Source organism: Wickerhamiella sorbophila, assembly GCF_002251995.1.
Source record: "Wickerhamiella sorbophila strain DS02 chromosome Unknown contig3, whole genome shotgun sequence".
NCBI classification, from domain to species: Eukaryota; Fungi; Ascomycota; class Dipodascomycetes; order Dipodascales; family Trichomonascaceae; genus Wickerhamiella; species Wickerhamiella sorbophila.
Genome location: NW_020194004.1, coordinates 1,251,092 through 1,269,428, shown reverse-complemented (window position 1 = coordinate 1,269,428; position 18,337 = coordinate 1,251,092). Strand labels below are relative to the sequence as shown.

The 18,337-nt window shown below is 48.3% G+C and overlaps 11 protein-coding genes across 11 annotated transcripts; 4 read left to right on the top strand and 7 right to left on the bottom strand.

The window, feature by feature from the left end:
- Nucleotides 1–10: 10 nt before the first annotated feature.
- Nucleotides 11–625, top strand: B9G98_02594 (Phosphoribosylglycinamide formyltransferase; the record flags this gene model as incomplete). The annotated part of the gene is made up of 1 exon (XM_024809151.1): nucleotides 11–625. One exon carries the CDS (start codon nucleotides 11–13, stop codon nucleotides 623–625), a length of 615 nt encoding a protein of 204 aa, XP_024664919.1.
- A 29-nt stretch (nucleotides 626–654) lies between these two features.
- Nucleotides 655–1,428, bottom strand: B9G98_02593 (Proteasome subunit beta type-2; the record flags this gene model as incomplete). Its single annotated transcript, XM_024809150.1, has 1 exon — nucleotides 655–1,428. One exon carries the CDS (start codon nucleotides 1,426–1,428, stop codon nucleotides 655–657), a length of 774 nt encoding a protein of 257 aa, XP_024664918.1.
- A 657-nt stretch (nucleotides 1,429–2,085) lies between these two features.
- Nucleotides 2,086–3,507, top strand: B9G98_02592 (putative alanine aminotransferase, mitochondrial; the record flags this gene model as incomplete). The annotated part of the gene is made up of 1 exon (XM_024809149.1): nucleotides 2,086–3,507. One exon carries the CDS (start codon nucleotides 2,086–2,088, stop codon nucleotides 3,505–3,507), a length of 1,422 nt encoding a protein of 473 aa, XP_024664917.1.
- A 121-nt stretch (nucleotides 3,508–3,628) lies between these two features.
- Nucleotides 3,629–4,729, bottom strand: B9G98_02591 (Isocitrate dehydrogenase [NAD] subunit 2, mitochondrial; the record flags this gene model as incomplete). Its single annotated transcript, XM_024809148.1, has 1 exon — nucleotides 3,629–4,729. One exon carries the CDS (start codon nucleotides 4,727–4,729, stop codon nucleotides 3,629–3,631), a length of 1,101 nt encoding a protein of 366 aa, XP_024664916.1.
- Nucleotides 4,730–4,974: 245 nt separating this feature from the next.
- Nucleotides 4,975–5,688, bottom strand: B9G98_02590 (Dolichol-phosphate mannosyltransferase subunit 1; the record flags this gene model as incomplete). Its single annotated transcript, XM_024809147.1, has 1 exon — nucleotides 4,975–5,688. The coding sequence occupies one exon, from the start codon at nucleotides 5,686–5,688 to the stop codon at nucleotides 4,975–4,977; it is 714 nt and encodes a 237-aa protein (XP_024664915.1).
- A 70-nt stretch (nucleotides 5,689–5,758) lies between these two features.
- B9G98_02589 (Ubiquitin-activating enzyme E1-like) lies at nucleotides 5,759–7,483 on the top strand (the record flags this gene model as incomplete). The annotated part of the gene is made up of 1 exon (XM_024809146.1): nucleotides 5,759–7,483. The coding sequence occupies one exon, from the start codon at nucleotides 5,759–5,761 to the stop codon at nucleotides 7,481–7,483; it is 1,725 nt and encodes a 574-aa protein (XP_024664914.1).
- A 9-nt stretch (nucleotides 7,484–7,492) lies between these two features.
- B9G98_02588 (GPI transamidase component GAA1) lies at nucleotides 7,493–9,025 on the bottom strand (the record flags this gene model as incomplete). Its single annotated transcript, XM_024809145.1, has 1 exon — nucleotides 7,493–9,025. One exon carries the CDS (start codon nucleotides 9,023–9,025, stop codon nucleotides 7,493–7,495), a length of 1,533 nt encoding a protein of 510 aa, XP_024664913.1.
- A 374-nt stretch (nucleotides 9,026–9,399) lies between these two features.
- Nucleotides 9,400–10,203, top strand: B9G98_02587 (Putative aminodeoxychorismate lyase; the record flags this gene model as incomplete). Its single annotated transcript, XM_024809144.1, has 1 exon — nucleotides 9,400–10,203. The coding sequence occupies one exon, from the start codon at nucleotides 9,400–9,402 to the stop codon at nucleotides 10,201–10,203; it is 804 nt and encodes a 267-aa protein (XP_024664912.1).
- A 100-nt stretch (nucleotides 10,204–10,303) lies between these two features.
- B9G98_02586 (Vacuolar protein sorting-associated protein 17) lies at nucleotides 10,304–11,818 on the bottom strand (the record flags this gene model as incomplete). The annotated part of the gene is made up of 1 exon (XM_024809143.1): nucleotides 10,304–11,818. The coding sequence occupies one exon, from the start codon at nucleotides 11,816–11,818 to the stop codon at nucleotides 10,304–10,306; it is 1,515 nt and encodes a 504-aa protein (XP_024664911.1).
- Nucleotides 11,819–11,865: 47 nt separating this feature from the next.
- B9G98_02585 (AP-3 complex subunit mu) lies at nucleotides 11,866–13,149 on the bottom strand (the record flags this gene model as incomplete). Its single annotated transcript, XM_024809142.1, has 1 exon — nucleotides 11,866–13,149. The coding sequence occupies one exon, from the start codon at nucleotides 13,147–13,149 to the stop codon at nucleotides 11,866–11,868; it is 1,284 nt and encodes a 427-aa protein (XP_024664910.1).
- An 84-nt stretch (nucleotides 13,150–13,233) lies between these two features.
- B9G98_02584 (hypothetical protein) lies at nucleotides 13,234–18,153 on the bottom strand (the record flags this gene model as incomplete). The annotated part of the gene is made up of 1 exon (XM_024809141.1): nucleotides 13,234–18,153. The coding sequence occupies one exon, from the start codon at nucleotides 18,151–18,153 to the stop codon at nucleotides 13,234–13,236; it is 4,920 nt and encodes a 1,639-aa protein (XP_024664909.1).
- Nucleotides 18,154–18,337: the final 184 nt, after the last annotated feature.

Below are 18,337 nucleotides of genomic sequence, written 5' to 3'. Positions count from 1 at the left end.
AAAATATATCATGTCTATCCTAGTACTTATCTCTGGTTCTGGCTCGAATTTGCAAGCTTTAATCGACGCCAAACTGCCAATCAAGCACGTGGTTTCAAGCTCACCAACTGCGTACGGTCTTGAGCGTGCTCAAAAGGCAGGAATTCCCACATCTGTCCACAGCCTCCAGACGTACTATGGCGATCTACCCAAAACAGCCAAAGGGGAGCGTAAAGCAGCTCGTTCGCAATTCAATAAAGATCTATCCACGAAGGTTCTTGAGTTAAAGCCGAGTCTGGTTGTTTGTGCAGGGTGGATGCTCATTTTGGCCCCGTCCTTCCTCGACCCGTTGGCTAAGGCTAATGTTTCCATCATCAACCTCCATCCTGCTCTCCCCGGTGCGTTCCCTGGTATCAACGCTATTGATAGAGCCTGGGAAGCAGGTCAAAAGGGCGAACTTTCCAAGGGTGGTGTCATGATCCACTATGTGATCGCCGCAGTGGATGAGGGTAAGCCCCTGGTAGTCAAGGAGATTGATTTGCGAAAAGACGAGACTCTGGACGAGTACACAGCACGTGTGCATCAAATTGAACATATTGCCATTGTGGAAGGGACTCGCAAGGCGCTGGAAGCAGCAACTAATTAATGAAGTTTAGAATTTATCTATTTTCATGTCTAGGCGGCAACCTCGTCAACGACCATAGCATCTTGGGGTTCAGGGTCGAAGAAAGGAGTTGTGCCCCGCACGAACTTGTAGTTTCTTGATTTGACGGACTTTGGATTGGGCATGCGGAAGCCGCGTTGCAAACGGGCGGGCTCGCCGATTTCCATAACACAAACATCGACATTAGAACCAGAGCCAAGATCGTTAAAAATACCAGCCTCAATAGCCTCAGCGCACAGCGCCAATGCCTCCTCCTTGGTGAGGCTGTCGTGCCATTTTGATTCCAAAACGGCCAGCGCAGCTAGCGAACCAGAGCCGAGCGACATGTAGGGACCAACATCGGTGGAACCGTGAGCGTGAATGGAAAACAAATGGGCGCCAGTAGGGTCTGTACCTGCCAAGATAAGATGAGCGCCAATATGGCCCTGGTATTTGTATAGGTGCTGCTTGAGGTGAGTGAGCGCGGTCACTACCCGAGGAGCTCTACCGGTCCAAAGAGAGTGCAATTCCAGATTGGAGCTCTCGAGCTCGGTAACTTTGTCGTTATCTGCGGCGGTTCCGGCACCGGCACACCAAATAGTTGGCGCTAGGCGATGCAGTTTGGCGCAATTTTTATCCGCCACAATCATGCCGGCGGTGGCGCGGGTGTCGGCAGCAATGATTACACCCTTGTCAAACTTACAGCCGACAATTGTTGTTCCCGTGGACGTGAACTTCTGAGTAGCAACGCCTTTAGCAGCCAAGTGCTGGTTGCGTTTATAGTGATCGAAACTGAGGCCAGCCATAATGTTAGCGAGACGGACTGGTTGATTATTAACCGCACTGGGATTAAAGGCAGATTTGGTCGCAGGGGGGTTTTCCTATAAGCTTGTGATTTAGTGATAGAATCAGCAGGTATGTATGTGTATTCAATTTTTTTGTTGCTCGGCCATCTATAAGGAAATATCCTTAAAGTATGCATTGCTCATCCTGCATTAATCGCATACATTTCGGACTCGTCTGACTAGCCTCTGACTATCCTCGACATTACCGAAGCTGGAGCTTTAGATCAGCTACCGAAGCGCGCTGCAGTTTTGAAAGACCGTACAGTGGAATCTCGGAGAAAATACGGCCATTCGACTCGAACGACAGCCAAATAGTTACACTTTTGCTAGTGCCTGTAAATTGGACTGATACCAGTTAAATAAAAACCTGCCCATTCACTAGAATCGGCAACACGTGTGTTCGCTAACCAATACATCAATCGCCTTATTTAATGTCTCACTTTACACCAATTCTGCATTCGTGGTGATTTGAACCCTGCTTTTTCCAAATGCCCCCGCGCAAAACCCGTGTACCTACCCGCCCCGCTCAGTTGGGATCGATGCATGCATAATTGGGGCCCCACGAGAGAGCTTATCTGGGATCCCCCGGATTGTGTCATCCTCAAACCTACCAGATCCATGCCTCTCAGACTAAACGATCTTAACCGCAACGTTGTTGACGCCCAATACGCTGTCCGAGGTGCTCTAGCGCTCCGGGCTGAGCAGCTCCGCGAGCAGCTCCACAAAGACCCAGGTTCTTTACCGTTCAAGTACGTTATTAACGCCAATATCGGAAACCCCCAACAGCTGGATCAGGCTCCTATCACCTTCTACCGTCAAGTCCTATCGCTTGTACAGTATCCAAAGCTTATTGAGTCTCCTCCTTCTTATATCAAGCCCGATGCTGTTCGCCGCGCCAAGTTCTTGTTAGATCACATCGGTTCTGTTGGCGCCTACTCCGCATCAAACGGTGTTGATGTTATTCGCGAAAGCGTGGCCCGCTTCATTGAGGAACGCGATGGCTACCCTGCGGATCCTGACTGCATCTACCTCACTGCTGGCGCCTCCACGGGTGTTGCGAATCTTATCCGTCTTGTTGCCCGCCCCGGTAACGGCGTCTTGATCCCAATCCCCCAGTATCCCTTGTACTCTGCTTCGCTGTCTCTTGAGGGTGCCGTGGCTATCCATTATCATCTAAGTGAAAAAGACAACTGGACTCTTCACCACGATTATTTGGAGAGACGCATAAATGAGGCGGCAGCCGAGGGTATCAAGCCCACCATGCTTTGTGTCATTAATCCCGGTAACCCCACAGGCTCTGTGATGCCAGATGAGGATATTGAGAATATTTTGAAAATTGCTCACGAACATGATCTTGTTGTGTTGGCTGATGAGGTTTACCAGGCTAACATTTTCGAGGGCAAGTTCCACTCATTCAAGAAGATTCGCCAGAGACTTGTTTCACAAGATCCTAAATACAATTCTATTCAGCTGGCTTCTGTTCATTCCACTTCCAAGGGTTATATTGGAGAGTGTGGTCAGCGCGGCGGTTACCTTGAACTTGTTGGCTTCCACCAGGATGTTTTGGATCAGATCTACAAGATGGCCAGTATCTCTCTGTGCCCTGTAGTCAGTGGTCAGGTTCTCACTGAGCTCATGGTGAACCCACCCAAGGAGGGTGACGAATCTTTCGACGAGTTCACCAAGGAGACTTCGCACATACGCGAGACGCTCCGCGAACGTGCCCAGCACTTATACGAAGCATTCAAAGGTGTTGAGGGTGTCAGTTGCTATCCTCCCCAAGGTGCTATGTACCTCTATCCCTTCATCACCCTGCCAGCTCGTGCTGTCGAGGAAGCTGCCAAGCGGGGTATGCAACCCGATGAGATGTACTGCATGGACCTGTTGAACGAGACAGGTATTTGTGTTATTCCCGGATCTGGTTTCGGTCAGGAAAAGGACACCTTCCATTTCCGTACCACGTTCCTTGCTCCAGGTGGTGATATTATCAGCGATCAGTTTGTTGCCTTCCACAAACGTTTTATTGAGAAGTGGCACTAGTTAGGCCTTTACGTTTTTGTAGACAATTTTTTAGCACAAAAAGGATTCGTAAAAGTACGTTACAAATGATCTATATAGCTTGCCTTGTTCCAGGTAAGTAAAGCAGTCATATGTGTGAAGTTTACAAGCGCGAAATGACCTGCTCAGTGAAGTGCTTGGTAGAAGCACTACCGCGGAGATCGCGAGTGATGTTCTCAGGACCAGAGGCAAGAGTGGTCAAAACAGCGTTCTCGATCTTATCAGCATGAGAGCTGAGACCCATGTGCTGCAGCATCATAACAGAAGACAGCAAAAGGGCGGTAGGGTTGGCGACGCCCTTGCCAGCAATATCGGGGGCAGAGCCGTGGACGGCCTCGAAAATGGAGGTCTCGACACCCATGTTACCGGAAGGAGTCAAGCCAAGACCACCAATAAGACCAGAGCAGAGATCGGACATGATGTCACCGTAAAGGTTGGGCATGACCATAACGTACTCCTGGTAAGGGCTGGGGTCGGTAACCATCTTGAGACAAGTGTTGTCAATAAGCTCGGTGTGGACGGAAATGTCAGGGTAGTCCTTGGCGACGGCGAGAGCAGCCTCCAAGAACAAACCGTCACCAAGCTTCATAACGGTAGCCTTGTGGACAACAAGAACCTTGCTCTTGCCGGTGTTGCGAGCATGCTCAAAGGCGTAACGGCAAACGCGCTCCGAGGCACCACGGGTGATGAGCTTGATGGACTGGACAACGCCAGGAACCACGGTGTGCTCAATACCAGAGTACTCACCCTCGGTGTTCTCACGAATCAAAACGGTGTCGACGTTGTCGTAAGGAGTTTTGTAGCCCTTGATAGATTTGCACGGACGGACATTAGCAAACAGGTTGAAAGTGCGGCGCAGCGTCAAATTGAGAGAGACGTGGCCCTTGCCAACAGGAGTAGCCAGGGGACCCTTGAGAGCAATCTTGTGCTTGTTGATAGCCTCAATAGTCTCGGAGGGAATAGAGGTCTTGCCATTAATGAGACGGGGAGTGACATCAACAGGCAGCCAGTCAATAGGTACCTTGGCGGCTCTGTAAATCTCCTTGACAGCCTCCGAGATCTCGGGGCCGATGCCGTCACCCTCGATGATGGGAACCGTGTAATGGCCCTTATCATTTTTCTGGCCAGTGAAGGAAGCAACCTTGGTAGCGTAAGAGCGGCGCGCGACAGCGGCAGCACGAGCAATTTGTCCACGAGCAAGCATTATCGTGAGGATGTTAACTGGGAATAAAAAGACACTTAAGAAAAATATTTGGGAAAATGATCCTGGGTTAGGGGTGTCGTTTTCCCGATCCGCCGGTAGCCAGCCAAAAAAAAAAACGTTGGGTTTCAGGGAAAGGGCAGGCAACTGGTAAGGCATCAGCGCGCCAAACCGACACTAGACTAGGTTTAAGAAGAATTTGATTGGCTGGTAAATAAAATGTGTATGCTAGCGAGTGCTAGTAGCGCTCAAACTGTAGTGAAAAGCATCCAGACACCACGAAGGTACTGAACAATCTCGTCACCTCCCAATTTGCTTTCTCCGTAAACACGGTCAACGAAAGAGATAGGCACTTCGCCAATTGTGAATCCCAGAGAGCGGGCACGAACCATCATTTCCATCTGGAAGACGTAGCCCTTGGACTGAGTAACTGAAATGATCTTTTGCAGAACCTCTTTCTTGTAAAGACGGAAACTGCCTGTAAGATCACTGACGTGGGGACGAAGGAGGGTGGATGCCAAAAAGTTCGCACCACGCGAAACCAGTTTACGTTTCAAATCCCAACCGTACACACCGCCGTTGCCCTTGTAACGGGTACCGGTGACAATATCGAAACTCTCAGTCTTTTGTTTGGCAATAAACTCGGGAATTGCCTCGGGGTGGTGGCTGAAATCCGCATCCATAATAATAACAAAATCACCGGTTACAGACTCAAGACCGTGCACATAAGCAGTACCCAAGCCAAGCTTGCCTGTGCGGGGACGAAGAATAATGTGTTCCTTGCCATAGACACGTACAAGCTTTTTGGCAACGTCCAGGGTTCCATCGGGGCTGGCGTCGTCAACAATAATGACTTCCCACTCAAGCTTGTTCTCCTCGAACATCTTGGCCAGCATCCAAACAAGAATTGGCAGGTTCTGCCGCTCGTTGTACGTTGGTAAAATAACAGAGTATTTGGACATTCGTGGCAGGTTGGTCGGTTTTTTGTCAGCGTTTCGCGTCGTTGTCCTGCCTGTGTCAGCATTTCTAGTCATGTCCTCTACACAGCGTGGGTTGAGGACTTTACTGGGCGAAAATGCAGTAAAGCGTATACGTACCTCGAAGGTGTTGTTGGTAGGTGCTGGTGGAATTGGATGCGAGCTAATCAAGGAACTCGTAGTAGCCGGATTCGGGGAAATCCATCTTGTGGACTTGGACACAATTGATCTCAGCAATCTGAATCGGCAATTTCTGTTCAGCCAGCAACACATTAAAAAACCTAAAGCGCTTGTTGCGAGAGATGTGGCCAAGGAGTTCAATCCCAATGTGAATATCGTGGCTTACCAGGACAATATTATGGATGCCAAGTTCTCTGTCAAATGGTTTGAATCGTTCGATCTGGTATTTAATGCCCTGGATAATGCCCAGGCCCGGCAGCATGTCAATAAAATGTGTGTAGCCACAAACACACCCCTGTTTGATTGCGGAACTGCCGGCTTCCTCGGTCAATGCCAAGTTATTATTCCTGGTAAAACAGAGTGTTACGATTGTCGCGAACATCCTGCTCCAAAGTCCTTTGCTGTTTGTACCATTCGAAGTACACCTTCGTTGCCCATTCATTCTATTGTGTGGGCTAAAAGTTTTTTGTTTAGCTTACTTTTTGGACCCCCAGCCGCCGAGAGTCAATTCGACGAAACAGAAACAGATGATAACCGTGAAGAGCTTGAAAAACTCCGTAAGGAACAGAACGAGCTTGGAGATTTACGTGAAAATTTAACTAGTCCTGATTTTATGAACAAACTTGTGCATAAGATCTTTATGGAGGATATCAAACGTCTTCTATCGATGGATGCCATGTGGGAGAATAGACGAGCCCCCGTGCCACTGGAGGTTCCTGAATACTCCTCCAAAGATGGTCAGACTTTGGCCTCACAAGATCAAAGGGTGTGGACAACCGCTGAGAGTCTCTCGGTGTTAGCTGATAGCGTGGAGCGTCTCGTGTCTCGCCTAGAGGCGGAAAAAGAGATTTCGTTCGATAAAGACGATGAGGATACTTTGGACTTTGTTGCCGCTGCTTCTAATCTTCGCTCGAGTATTTTCGGACTAGGGCTCAAATCCAAGTTTGCTGTTAAAGAGATCGCTGGTAATATCATCCCTGCCATTGCCACGACCAATGCAATTGTTTCCGGACTAGGCGTCATTGAAGCAATGAAATATCTGGCTGGTCTTGACGCTGATTTGAGGTCTGTCAACATTTGGCGGTCTGCCGATCGAGTGTTTACGAGCGAGAAGCCAGCAGCACCAAACCCCGAGTGTTTGGTGAGCGGAGTAGCAAGGACTACAATGACTGCCCCAGCTGATTTCACGATTAACCAGCTCATTGAGGATATTCTTAAGCTCAAGCTTGGTTATTCTGAGGTGAGCATTTTGAGCGATCGACTGCTTGCAGATCCAGACTATGACGACAACCTTGAAAAAACCCTCCAAGAGCTCAGTCTACATGATAAGTTTGTCACTGTGATCGATGACGATGATGAACGAGTAAATTTAGAGATTTACATTACAGAAGGCCCTGTCAATATTGAACAAGTGGAGATCCCCCTGCGTCCAAACCAGTCAGAAGCTGATTCTGAGCTATTAGACCCCGCAGACTCAATACCACCAATTTCCTCAAAGCGAACCGCTCAGGATGCTGGTCTTCCTGGGACTACAAGTAGCGCACCAGGTCAAACATTTGTTGACCTTACAGAGCAAGATGATGCTATCGATCTAACGTAGTATACAGAACTAGTAAATAATGACTCCAACAAACCACATGGGTAGCCAAATCTGCGTGATGACCTGCCAAGTCCACACGCTGAGCACTTTGTGTGCGTAGATTAAAGAGTCGATGAGGTCTAATAGAGGGATATCCATCACCCAAGCAGCAATCCCGAGAACAGTCACGGGGCATGTCAATAAAATAATCAGCGACCTAGCGAACTTGACCCGCCTCAACCATGCAAGAGGGATGGTTATAAAGCCCAGGCCGAACGCCAGACTGAAGTTGAACATGGATAATGTAGTCAGAGAGAATCCATACAACGTGAGAGCCGTACCATAAATCGCCTGCTTGGTATCGTTTCCAAGTAATTTGCGAGCAGATATACAACCACTCGTTGCAGCCGCAAAGAGACCGAGTCTCCAGGTAGTGCTAGAAATAGCGTTAACAAAGAAAGAAGACAACATAAGGGAAGCCAGACCAACGGCACCCAGAGTCATCGACGTCAAGCCAATTGTTTCGCGGGAAAAGGATCGTCTTTTGGACGCAAAAATGTGGATAGCCATGATAAGGAACGAGTTGGAAACAAGCATAGCACAAGGAAGATAAGTGCCAATACTCACAAAAAAGCGGGGCCCCAAAAGCAAATAAAAGAAAAATGACTGATGGAAATGCTCCAACAGGTTGTTGATTGAGCGCACGACAGATTCGACAAGTCGGCCAAAAGTTGTGATATCATGCCCTGTCTCGCCGTCGCTGCCAACTGCCCGTAACGTGATAGCATCGATGCGCCAACCACTGAACATTTCACACCCAGCACCAGGTTTGATACCAGCGACGATTTGGCGGAAAATACCAGCCGCCATAGTCTGCAACCGTTGTCCATACAAGTGATAACTCGGGCCAGATCCGGGGAGGTCGCACCGAACATACTCAGCGTCAGCGACTTTCACCAGGGTATTAATGAGATCTAAATTGGGTAATTGACCATTAAGCCCGTCGTAATATACCTCCACATGATCAAAACGTTCCGATGTACTTGCGAAATCTAGCACAACGGCACCCTCTACCGAACCTGCGGTATACTTCAGGCTAGTGTGATATGCACCAACCCAAGCACGTAAGGCACTGTGGGGGTTCGAAGGAACAACAAAGATCAGATTTTTATGCCAAATGGACCATTTTTTGAGGTATCTTGCCAGCGACACCAAAAGAGCCATCCCACCGTCATTGAATTCGCCATCCATATTGGTCCAAGGAGCCACGAGCACGATTGCTTCATTATGCGAGCCACGGGGAGCATGCAGTATCGAGTAAACATTCTGGCTGCCCTCGGTCGTAGACGTTTGCCAATCGTGGCTGGCGGATTTCAACCCGATCTCGTCAAACAGCCCCATTAATCGAGCATTGCGTTCACGCTCCGGTAAGTCTTTGAAATCACGAATCTCGCTCCTAAATCCTCGGACAATGTGCCACTCACTTTCGCGAAAGTGCGTGCTTGCCTGGTGAGGCAGCAGAGCGTTTTCAGAGACATAAGTACCGCGAAACTGGCCGGCCATAGGCAGCACACATAGCCATATTATTCCCGCCAAGCAAGAGAAAATTGACAGTCCGGGCAGAACCCTGATCACCTTAGGGCCCACATTCGACCTTTTGACTATACGAGCTGCGTTCTCTAAAAGACCCATGTCAGCAGCTGAGAAATCCAATTGTGAGATGGTAGGGGTTATGCCTGATGAATATTTTTTTGGCAAATGGCAAGCCAGCAGCAAGAAGTGAAAAGTCCAGATCAAAATCGGGCTTTTTTCCTAATTTTACCGTAGATTAACGCGTTTTTAGCCTGCGCCGTGTGGTTTAAAAAAATTTTGCTCCGCAGATCAGATCATTATCTTGCACACCTTGCGTGAAATTCGCATATCCGTCATCATCTTTTATGAAAATCCGTGGCTTGGCTCAGGCCAGCTTAGATTTGCTGGAGCCCCAGATAGCTGAAAATGCCAGGGATGAGACGCTAGCAGTGTTCACAACACTTCGGTACGACCGAAGATTGACAGAACTCACTCGAAGAATACCTATTGCAATGGAGGACTCTTACAACGATACGTTCTTCCTTGCTCGGTTGCATTACCAGCGTCTGAAGTACAGCTCGCAGTTATTTCAGTGGCCCGAGCTCAAATATCATCAATTTTGCAATGCCTTGGACGAAGCCGTGGCCGACTTCAAAGAGAGCACCGCCCGTATCCGGGTAGAGTACAATGCTCAGGGAGTGCTTCGGACGGTTGTTTCGCCAGTTCCCCAAAGAGACAACCTGTTTAGCGGGTTGTCTGATACACCTGTTGAGACTGAGTCGCAGGACCCTATATTCGATGCTGTTCTGGACACCGAACAGACCCCTACATCACTGTTCTCTTTCATCAAAACCAACAAACGGGCATTTTATGATGAAGCACGCGCTCGTCATAATATCGCCTTGGGCGCTACCAAAGAAGTGCTTCTCTTTAACGAAAAGGATGAAATCACTGAAGGATCTATTAGCTCTGTTGCTGTTCTTATCGATGGCCAGTGGGTCACGCCCCCTGCTGAGGAAACCATGAACGGTGTCCTTCGTAGCTTCTTGATCAATTTGGGCTTCGTTAAAGAAGGCCCCATTCACAAATCACTCGTCAAGCCAGGCGTCAATGTGCTCCTATTCAACGGTGTTATTGGCGTTGTCAAGGGCATCGTCAAAGCGCCTTGATCTACTTTCATATGTTTCTTTTTATTTCGGCGTCGCGCACTGTACAGTCTAGTCTAACTTTTTTTTCAAGTAAATATAAAACAATAAAGTCATGAATTCTTTATCCCGTTCCGTGGTCGGCAAGAAGTTGTGCAGCCATCTTGGCATCCAGGACCTCATTACGAACAGTCGTCTTTGTGCGAGAGTCCTTAGCCCGAGTCGAGCGGTCACTCCAGCTATCTCCACCACGTGCCTGGGATGGTACAATTGGCGCCGTACGAACACTACCGGGGTCCCGTCCGAGTTTATGGAGACCTCCTTCTGGATCGGCAGCGCGAACGTTGCGTTTGATTGATTCCCACGAACTCAGCAGCCTTCGCTCGACATCAATGATCCGAATTGCATATTCCTGGACAGCATTCAAGATGTCTGACTCTAGGCGGACAAGAACTTGCTTTTTCTCGGCCACAAGATTGTTGGTGATTCGACGGCATGTGCTGGTGATTCGTTTCTCGAGCTGAGTGGCGTCTTCCAACTGCGAAATAGCCTCTTCAACTTTGGCCGCTGAAATGGCAGTTGCTCCTTTAAGTTTGGTTACATTTTGATGCTTTGTTCGTGATTGGGCCTGTGCCTTTAGTAGATCCCTCATCACAAAGTGTCGATTCGTCAGTGTCTCTTTGACAATATACGCATCATGGGATACAATCTCGAGGGCATCTGCGTATAGTGCATCCCCCATCGTGGCTTTGACGGCTTCCATGTCACCAGTCAAAACAGTCGTTTTGCCTAACTTGCCCCAGAGTGGTGTAAGATCTCGCTGAAAGGGCGTATTACCGAAGTTCTCAAGCTGCGCACCATACTCTTGCAGGCTGCTTGCCAACTCCCTTCGAGCCTTAGACACCTTTTTCATTTTGACGACACCCTCCTGAGCATATTGATAAACCAGTTTGGCTACTGGACGGAAATCTCGCAGCTCCTCCACCTCGTCCTCCGGCGGCTGCATTTGTTTGATCAGTTTGCGGGCCAGGCCTGTAGATGGCACACTGACTTTGACCACTGGTGTATAACCGAACGAGGACTCGACAAAATATAGAAACTCCTCATCGCGAGCCAAAAGAGGGCTCATAGTCACTCGATCGAACCACCGTTGGAAGTTCGCTTTCAGCCTGGTGAGATTCTCCTCACTAGACTGCGGGAACGAGGTTCGAGCAGGTGGCAAAGATGGCAAAAAGCATTCGGGATTCGCATTAGCCAGATGATTGGCGAATCGCCTTAGCTCACTATAAGTCCGGCGAACATCCTTGAATGCTCGGGCCCTGAATCTCGGTAACGAGGTCGAAACATCAAACCATACAATTGGGTCATTCTTATTGAGCTCAATGTTCGTTACCTTGATATTAAACCGGTATTGTGTTCGTTTTGAGGCGCCCGCGCCTTCTCTGGTTGCCTTGGTCGCCCCGGTGGCCACAGTTTTTACATCGGTATTCCCCTGAGCATTGGCCCCAGAGCTCGAGCTCTGATCCAACGAATGATTGTTCCAAGCGACTCCAGAACTAGCTGGTGCCGTTTCTGCCGCCCAAATCGCACCATTGGGCGAGTTGTCCTCAAGGTCCCCAAACGCGGCTAGAGGGTCCATTGTCAACAGGCTAAGTCAGCGTCAGGTTTGGCCTACAAAGGTATTTACTAGCGGATAGAAAAGTTATCAACCAAAGTCTGGTAGCGAACGCCTCTGTATGGGCGTTCCTGGAACAACTGATTTTGGATAGATAGCCCGGAAATCGCCAACTTGCTGGGGACCCGGCCAATGGCCCTATAGGAGACCGTAGCATATAGCGGCTGCACGGGCTCGTCTTCGCTGCTAGCTTGGCCTCTGAAGGTAGCGTTCCATCCAACGGGAGTTTTAGCCCCAAAAGACCAGCATGCTTTTTTAGGCGTAGATGTAGCCAAATCGCCTGTCGTCAGGCGCAGCTCTTTAATATTCCGTGTGGACTGAGGGAAATTTACAACCACCTGCAATCCCTGAATATGCTCAACGGTGGTATCCATGCTTGTAGATACCCGGACCTCAAACTCGTTCCTATCAGCGCCCACATTTCTCAATAACTCAGCATTAACTAGTCCAGGGTCCGAAATATCCAGAGAGTACTCGGCAATCATAGAGGGGCCATCTGGAGGGGTGAAACTGATGTTTCCTCTCGACTCCCATTGTGTGCTGTCCACTGAAGAATGAAATGCAATTGATGTGAATAAAGCGTTCGGGCCCGACGCTCTGCCCAGCTGAAGACTGACCCGGGGGTCGCCAGTTAATAAACAGTTTATCTTGACCTGTCCGCGAACGCGGCAGACCAGTGGACGCGACGAAATCGTTGCTGTGGTTGAATAATATGCCGATCCAGTCATTGCTTTTGGTTGCTTGCGTTTATTCTTTGTTTGACTGGAAACAACAACGTGCAGTGACTCAACTAGATCAATAAAGATTTGGTTCTTAGTGTGTGTGATGCCCTGTCTACGCCAGCGTAGATTCCAAGCAGGCGCTGTCTGTCTAGAGGAAGACCAAAGAGAGTCTAATAAGCTTTTTGTTGGAACCAGGCCTTTAAGAATGTCTGGCTCTGTAATGCGTGGTTGGCCCGCATCCACCATCTCATACAAAAGCTGCATGATTGTAGATGCATTAGATTCTATCAACTGCGCAGTGAGTTTGCCATCGAAATAGGCCTCCAGACATCTTATAAGCTGATCGACGAAGGCTTCCACAGCCATTGGTTGTACCAACGTGCTGCAAGGAACGACAAAATCTAGAGTGCCGTAGCGGTGTCGGAACGCAAGTTGCGAAGGTGTGAGCTCTACAAGAGATCCTGTTGGCTTTTTCAAAACCAGCGATACAACCTCGTCAACCGACGGGGCCGGCAGGCTTGAAAAATTCAACAAGGATCTCCCGGTCTGATCAAAGACGTAAATGGACTCCATGACAAAGCCTTGGAAGCTTCCCACACCAAGAAAAATAGACTTTTTATATATAAAAACTCACTAATTTTTATGCATCTAGCAATTCTATGCAGAGACTTCACCGACCTTAGTGAAAAGATCGAATGAGCCTGTACCGCCCTGCATAGGGCGGCCAACAACAATACGAGCTGAGGGGTTTTCCAGGCTGTCAACATTACCATCAAGTACCGTCTTGGTAAGGAACTGACAAGTAGATTCGAAACTCATCTTCTGGAAGGGCGAGACACTAGAGTCCAGGCCTTGACGACTGAAAGGCAGATAAGTACCCTCACGTGTCATAGTGTCTGCAATCAAGCCCAAGTGTCGAGGGTTGACTGCAATGGAGTAGGTTCGGAAAACGTTAGACACTTCCCGAACAATAGTAGCGCGAGCAGCCTCAACACCATACGTGTGGAGCACAGCACTGACGTCGTTGGACATAATTCCATTGACATCGATAAATAGGTCTTCCAGCCACATGGCACCAAAGTTGACACCCTCGGTGACGAGAACACGGCCTGCGTCATGCTTGGAAGGACGCAAGCACCGCTCGATCTTGGGGACCTCGCGAACAACAACCTTGCGGCACACATCCTCTAGCAAGTTAACCATCAGCAGCTTCTTGGTACTGGCAGGGTACTCAACAACATACTCACACCATTCTCCCATCTCATCGTCAAAGTTGAACTTGGTGACAGTGCGGTGCATCTGAATGACTGCATCCTGGCGTTGTTTGGCTGTAAGACTAAGTTCTGTGGGCTTCTTAACAATAGGCTCGCTATCGACCTCCATGGCATCACCTTCGTCCTCTTCAGATTCAGACTCGGTTTCGACTTCATCCAGGTCCTCATCTTCGGACTCTGAATCCTCTACTGGGGATTCATTTTCTTCCTCTTCCTCACGAATGTGAGCCTTTGCACTGTCCTCATCAGCGTCCTCAGCATCAGAGTCGATATCTTCCTCACCACTTTCAAGAGCCTCGTCATCAATAAGATTCTCGCTGGTCTTCTTCTTGGTGGCAGTAGAAGCAGTGTCAGTCTTCTTCACTGATTTTCCAACGACAGTACTGCTGTCGCTCTTCTTTTGTTTACGAAGCTCCTTAACAACCGCGTCCTCGAAACTCATCAAAAATTTGTTGCTCAGGACAGTCTCGACCTCACGCTGAGATACATCATACTCGGTCTCGTACTCTTCACGTGTATAAAGATTTACACGGATGGTGTACTGGCGAACGTACTGGCCATGCACATTAGGACCAGTACGCTCAGTGACCACGATGTTATCGATCAACTGGCTCAGCATCAAACGTGTGACATTCTTGCAGAAGAAGTCCGCATGTTCATCACTAACGTTGGCATTAATGGGCATAGTCATTTGAGGAGTCTTGATATGAGCAGAAGCTGTCATAATAATCTCACGCAAACGAGGAATACCTAGAGTGACATTAGCGGCACCGTGACCAGCGAAATGGAAAGTGTTTAAAGTCATCTGGGTTGAGGGCTCACCGATAGACTGTGAAGCAATGATACCAACACAATCACCAGGGTTGACCAAAGATTGTTGATACTTGAGTTGCATCAGAGAGCGGAACTTGCGATCGAACTTGGGAGCTTTGTGCTTTAACTCATTCTTGTGTGACTCTATGAACTCGTCAAGATCATCTTGGAAACGTTCAGAAACAGATCCTAGATATCTGCCAGGGTTGTACACTGACAGAACAGGGTCGTACTTTGCAGACTCGGGAGACTTCTTCAGATGCTTACGGGCCTTCTTGGAGTACGACATAGCATCTGTATCATTGAGCTCACCCAAGAATTCTGGAGAGTGACGGAGAAGCAAGGTCTCGTAGTTCTTGGAGCAAAACTCAAACTCTTTGAGGTACGACTCTTTGATGGGGTCAACGTTATCACCACCGTACATGAATTGAATGATGGAGCCATCAGAGTCGCGAACAGTGTTGTCGTATTCAGACTTGACACCCTCGAGCTGCTTGATAAGACAACGCTGAAGATAACCAGAACGAGAGGTTTTAACTGCGGTGTCAATAAGACCCTCGCGACCAGCCATACAATGGAAGTAGTACTCCTGGGGTTTGATACCTGAATAGAAACGCCCAGCAATGTAGCCACCAGCTCGCACATTAGTTTCAAATGGTTTGAAAGAGGGCAAAGTTTTACCACTAACCATAACAGGCACACGGCGGCCTTCGAGAGCCTGCTGGCCCAAGCCACACATGATCTGAGAAACATTAACGTTAGAACCCTTGGCACCTGAAAGAGCCATTGCCTGCATACTGTTGCGCGGGAACAACTTCTCAGAACCATTAGGAATACAGGTAGAAACGACCTTCGAGGTAACGGAATTAGCCTTCGATTGTGTTATAGCATCAAGAATACCCAGCTTCTCGTCATCACGCAAAATCTCCTCGAGGCGCTTTTTCAGCTCTGGATCATCCTCCTTGGTACCTTCAGGCATGTTTGTGACCTCAATAGCAGCCTGGAGACCAACTTCACGGGCTTGCTGGAGAAGATCGACACGCCATTTATCACCCTCCTCGGTCAGGCGCAAATCGTCCATACCACAGGTCAAAGCTTTATCCATATTGTACTTGGTGAATAAACGGCCAAGGACAGACAAGAGCAAACCTGCGTTATCCGGTCCATAAACTTCATAACAAGCATGGACCAAACCATAATCCGCAGCACCGTACTGAGACTTGTCTAGGATACCCGAAACCAATTCACCATCATGAACAATAACCAAGTTCTCCTCCGAATGAGGACCCCAGTATTCATTCTTGATCTTGTTCTTGGCTGTAAGATTGAGACCAGGGCGACCTGCGGGCTTGACATTGAGTAAGATTGTGGAAATGACCTGTTTACCGGTCCACATAGGACGGGGTTTTACAATCGCAGGAGGGAGCTGTAAAACACGATCAGAGGTAAACTGGCCATTTTCAGGGCGAATAGCACCATAGACGAGTTGCTGGTACTGTTCACGGGAGAAGAAAGTGTCCTTGTTTGTGAGCCAAACACCAGCAGAAATGTGATCTTGAATGAGACCACGCAAGGGCTTACCACTAGTGGGGGTCAAATACTGTGAGTTTGTATTTGCCAGCAACAGAGCCTCGGCTCGAGCAGCCTCATTTTGGGGGAAATGCATGTTCATCTCATCACCATCAAAGTCAGCGTTGTAGGCACCAGTGTTTGCATAGTGCAAACGCAATGTTTTCTCTTTAGGCAAGACACGAACATTATGACCCATCATAGAAGCCTTGTGGAGAGTAGGCTGACGGTTCATAAGAACAACATCATGGTTGCGAATATGACGATAAACTTTTTTGTTAACACCAAGAGGGTTTTTGAGAGTCGCCGATGGCGTCATGAGCTGGTTGGCCAAGGCAGTACGCTGTTCCACAGTCATAGTAGCCAACGAAACAAGTTTTCCGTCCTCGTTCTGAATCATCGTGGCACCAGGCCACACATCAGGACCGTTAATGACAGCTTGGCGCATTTCCTCATAATTATAGCTAGTGACAGGCTCCGGGTAAGTCAATTTAACGGCAAAAACTGGAGGAATACCAATTTCATTTGTCTCGATATTGGGATCAGGCGAAATAACAGAGCGGGCGGCATAGTTTACACGCTTTCCCATCATGTTTTTACGAAACAAGCCCTCCTTACGTTCGAGGGTCTGTTTAATACCCGGCAGAGCAAGAGCCTTAGCGGTAGAGTTTTGGTTTTTGGTGGAATCAATCACGCCATTGTATTCACCCTGCAACGTAACGAATTGATTCATGAGCTGAGTGAAAACGAGCTTTCTCTGCTCACCGCCCTGTTTGTTTAGGGTCATCAGATCAATCTCTTCACTAAGATCACGGATGCGAAGACATGAAGTGAGAATGTTTGACAAGAGCTCGTTCATGGGGTTGGCATGGACTTCCTCGCCCAATTGACTTGGCAGACGGAACCGAGTAGGAGGAACAACAACTTTATGAACAAAGAACATATCACCGGAAACGTATTCATGAGAATTAGGGTTACTCTGGAAGAGAGCCTTGCATAAATCTTGTTCACGACGGAAAAGTGCTCGCAAAATATTGCAAACTTCGTTACTGAGAATGAAGCGGTTACCGTTTCTTTCTTTTACTTTTGGAACTTCAGTGATCAGTTCCTCTTCTCCAGTGGGGATATCAGTCTCTGTCTTGTCCGAGAACACCATTGTTCGGCGTTCGAGGCCCTTGACACGGTTGTGATTAATTTGGCGATCACTAAGGGCAGTTTCGAAAATTTTCGTCAGGCCATCCTTGCGAAATTTGGGGCTGAACATACCGCAGTTATCACACTTTGCTCGCGAGAGTAGACGAGAATAAAACTGCTTGATGACATTCTTGCGCTCTTGGAAAATGTTAGGAGTCCGAACACCCGACTGAGGTGCCTGTCCGGAAGCAATGGCTGCAGCTATTGCCTGCTCGACGAATTTGTTCCGGGCCTCAATCAGCTTTTCATTGTCTTTTTCGTTGGGTAGCTCACCAGCTTCAGGGTCGACCATAGAAGCGTTCGACAAAGAAAGGTCCTCAATGTCTGAGGCCTCCAGAACGAGTCCGTATTGAAGAAGTTTCAGTTTGCACTCAAACAAATGGGTTTCTAAATATCGCAGACGGAATCTGTGACAATACAAACACGCTGAGCGCAAAAGGACGTACATGTGGCTGAAAAACATTGGGTTGTAGACGGGGATTGGCAGATCAATATGGCCAATGTGACCCATACAATAACGGTCGTCGAGACCACATGTACCGCAAAGGTTTTTTAGGAATGCGCCTAACGCCAAATCGTACAAGCCACCAGCAACCGGGTGTCCCAAATTGTCAAACACCTCTGGGTTTGTGATCTGCTTGACAGATAATTTACTGATTTCCGCAGAACTCAGGAAGCCAAAATCCACGGCAGTGATCTCAGATCCTACCGTTGATGCGATATCCATCTTGATGAACTATTAATTAGCTGATAATTCCCGAGATTGGACCAAAGCTTACAAGATGATTCCTTTTGGCTGTGAAAAAAAAAAAATCTCCCTTAGAAAAAGAAAATCTTTGACCCAGCGATTTCTAATCAGGCCTTTTACCTGACCTCGGGGTGCTTGGGTTAGGGAGAGAATCGGGCATCTC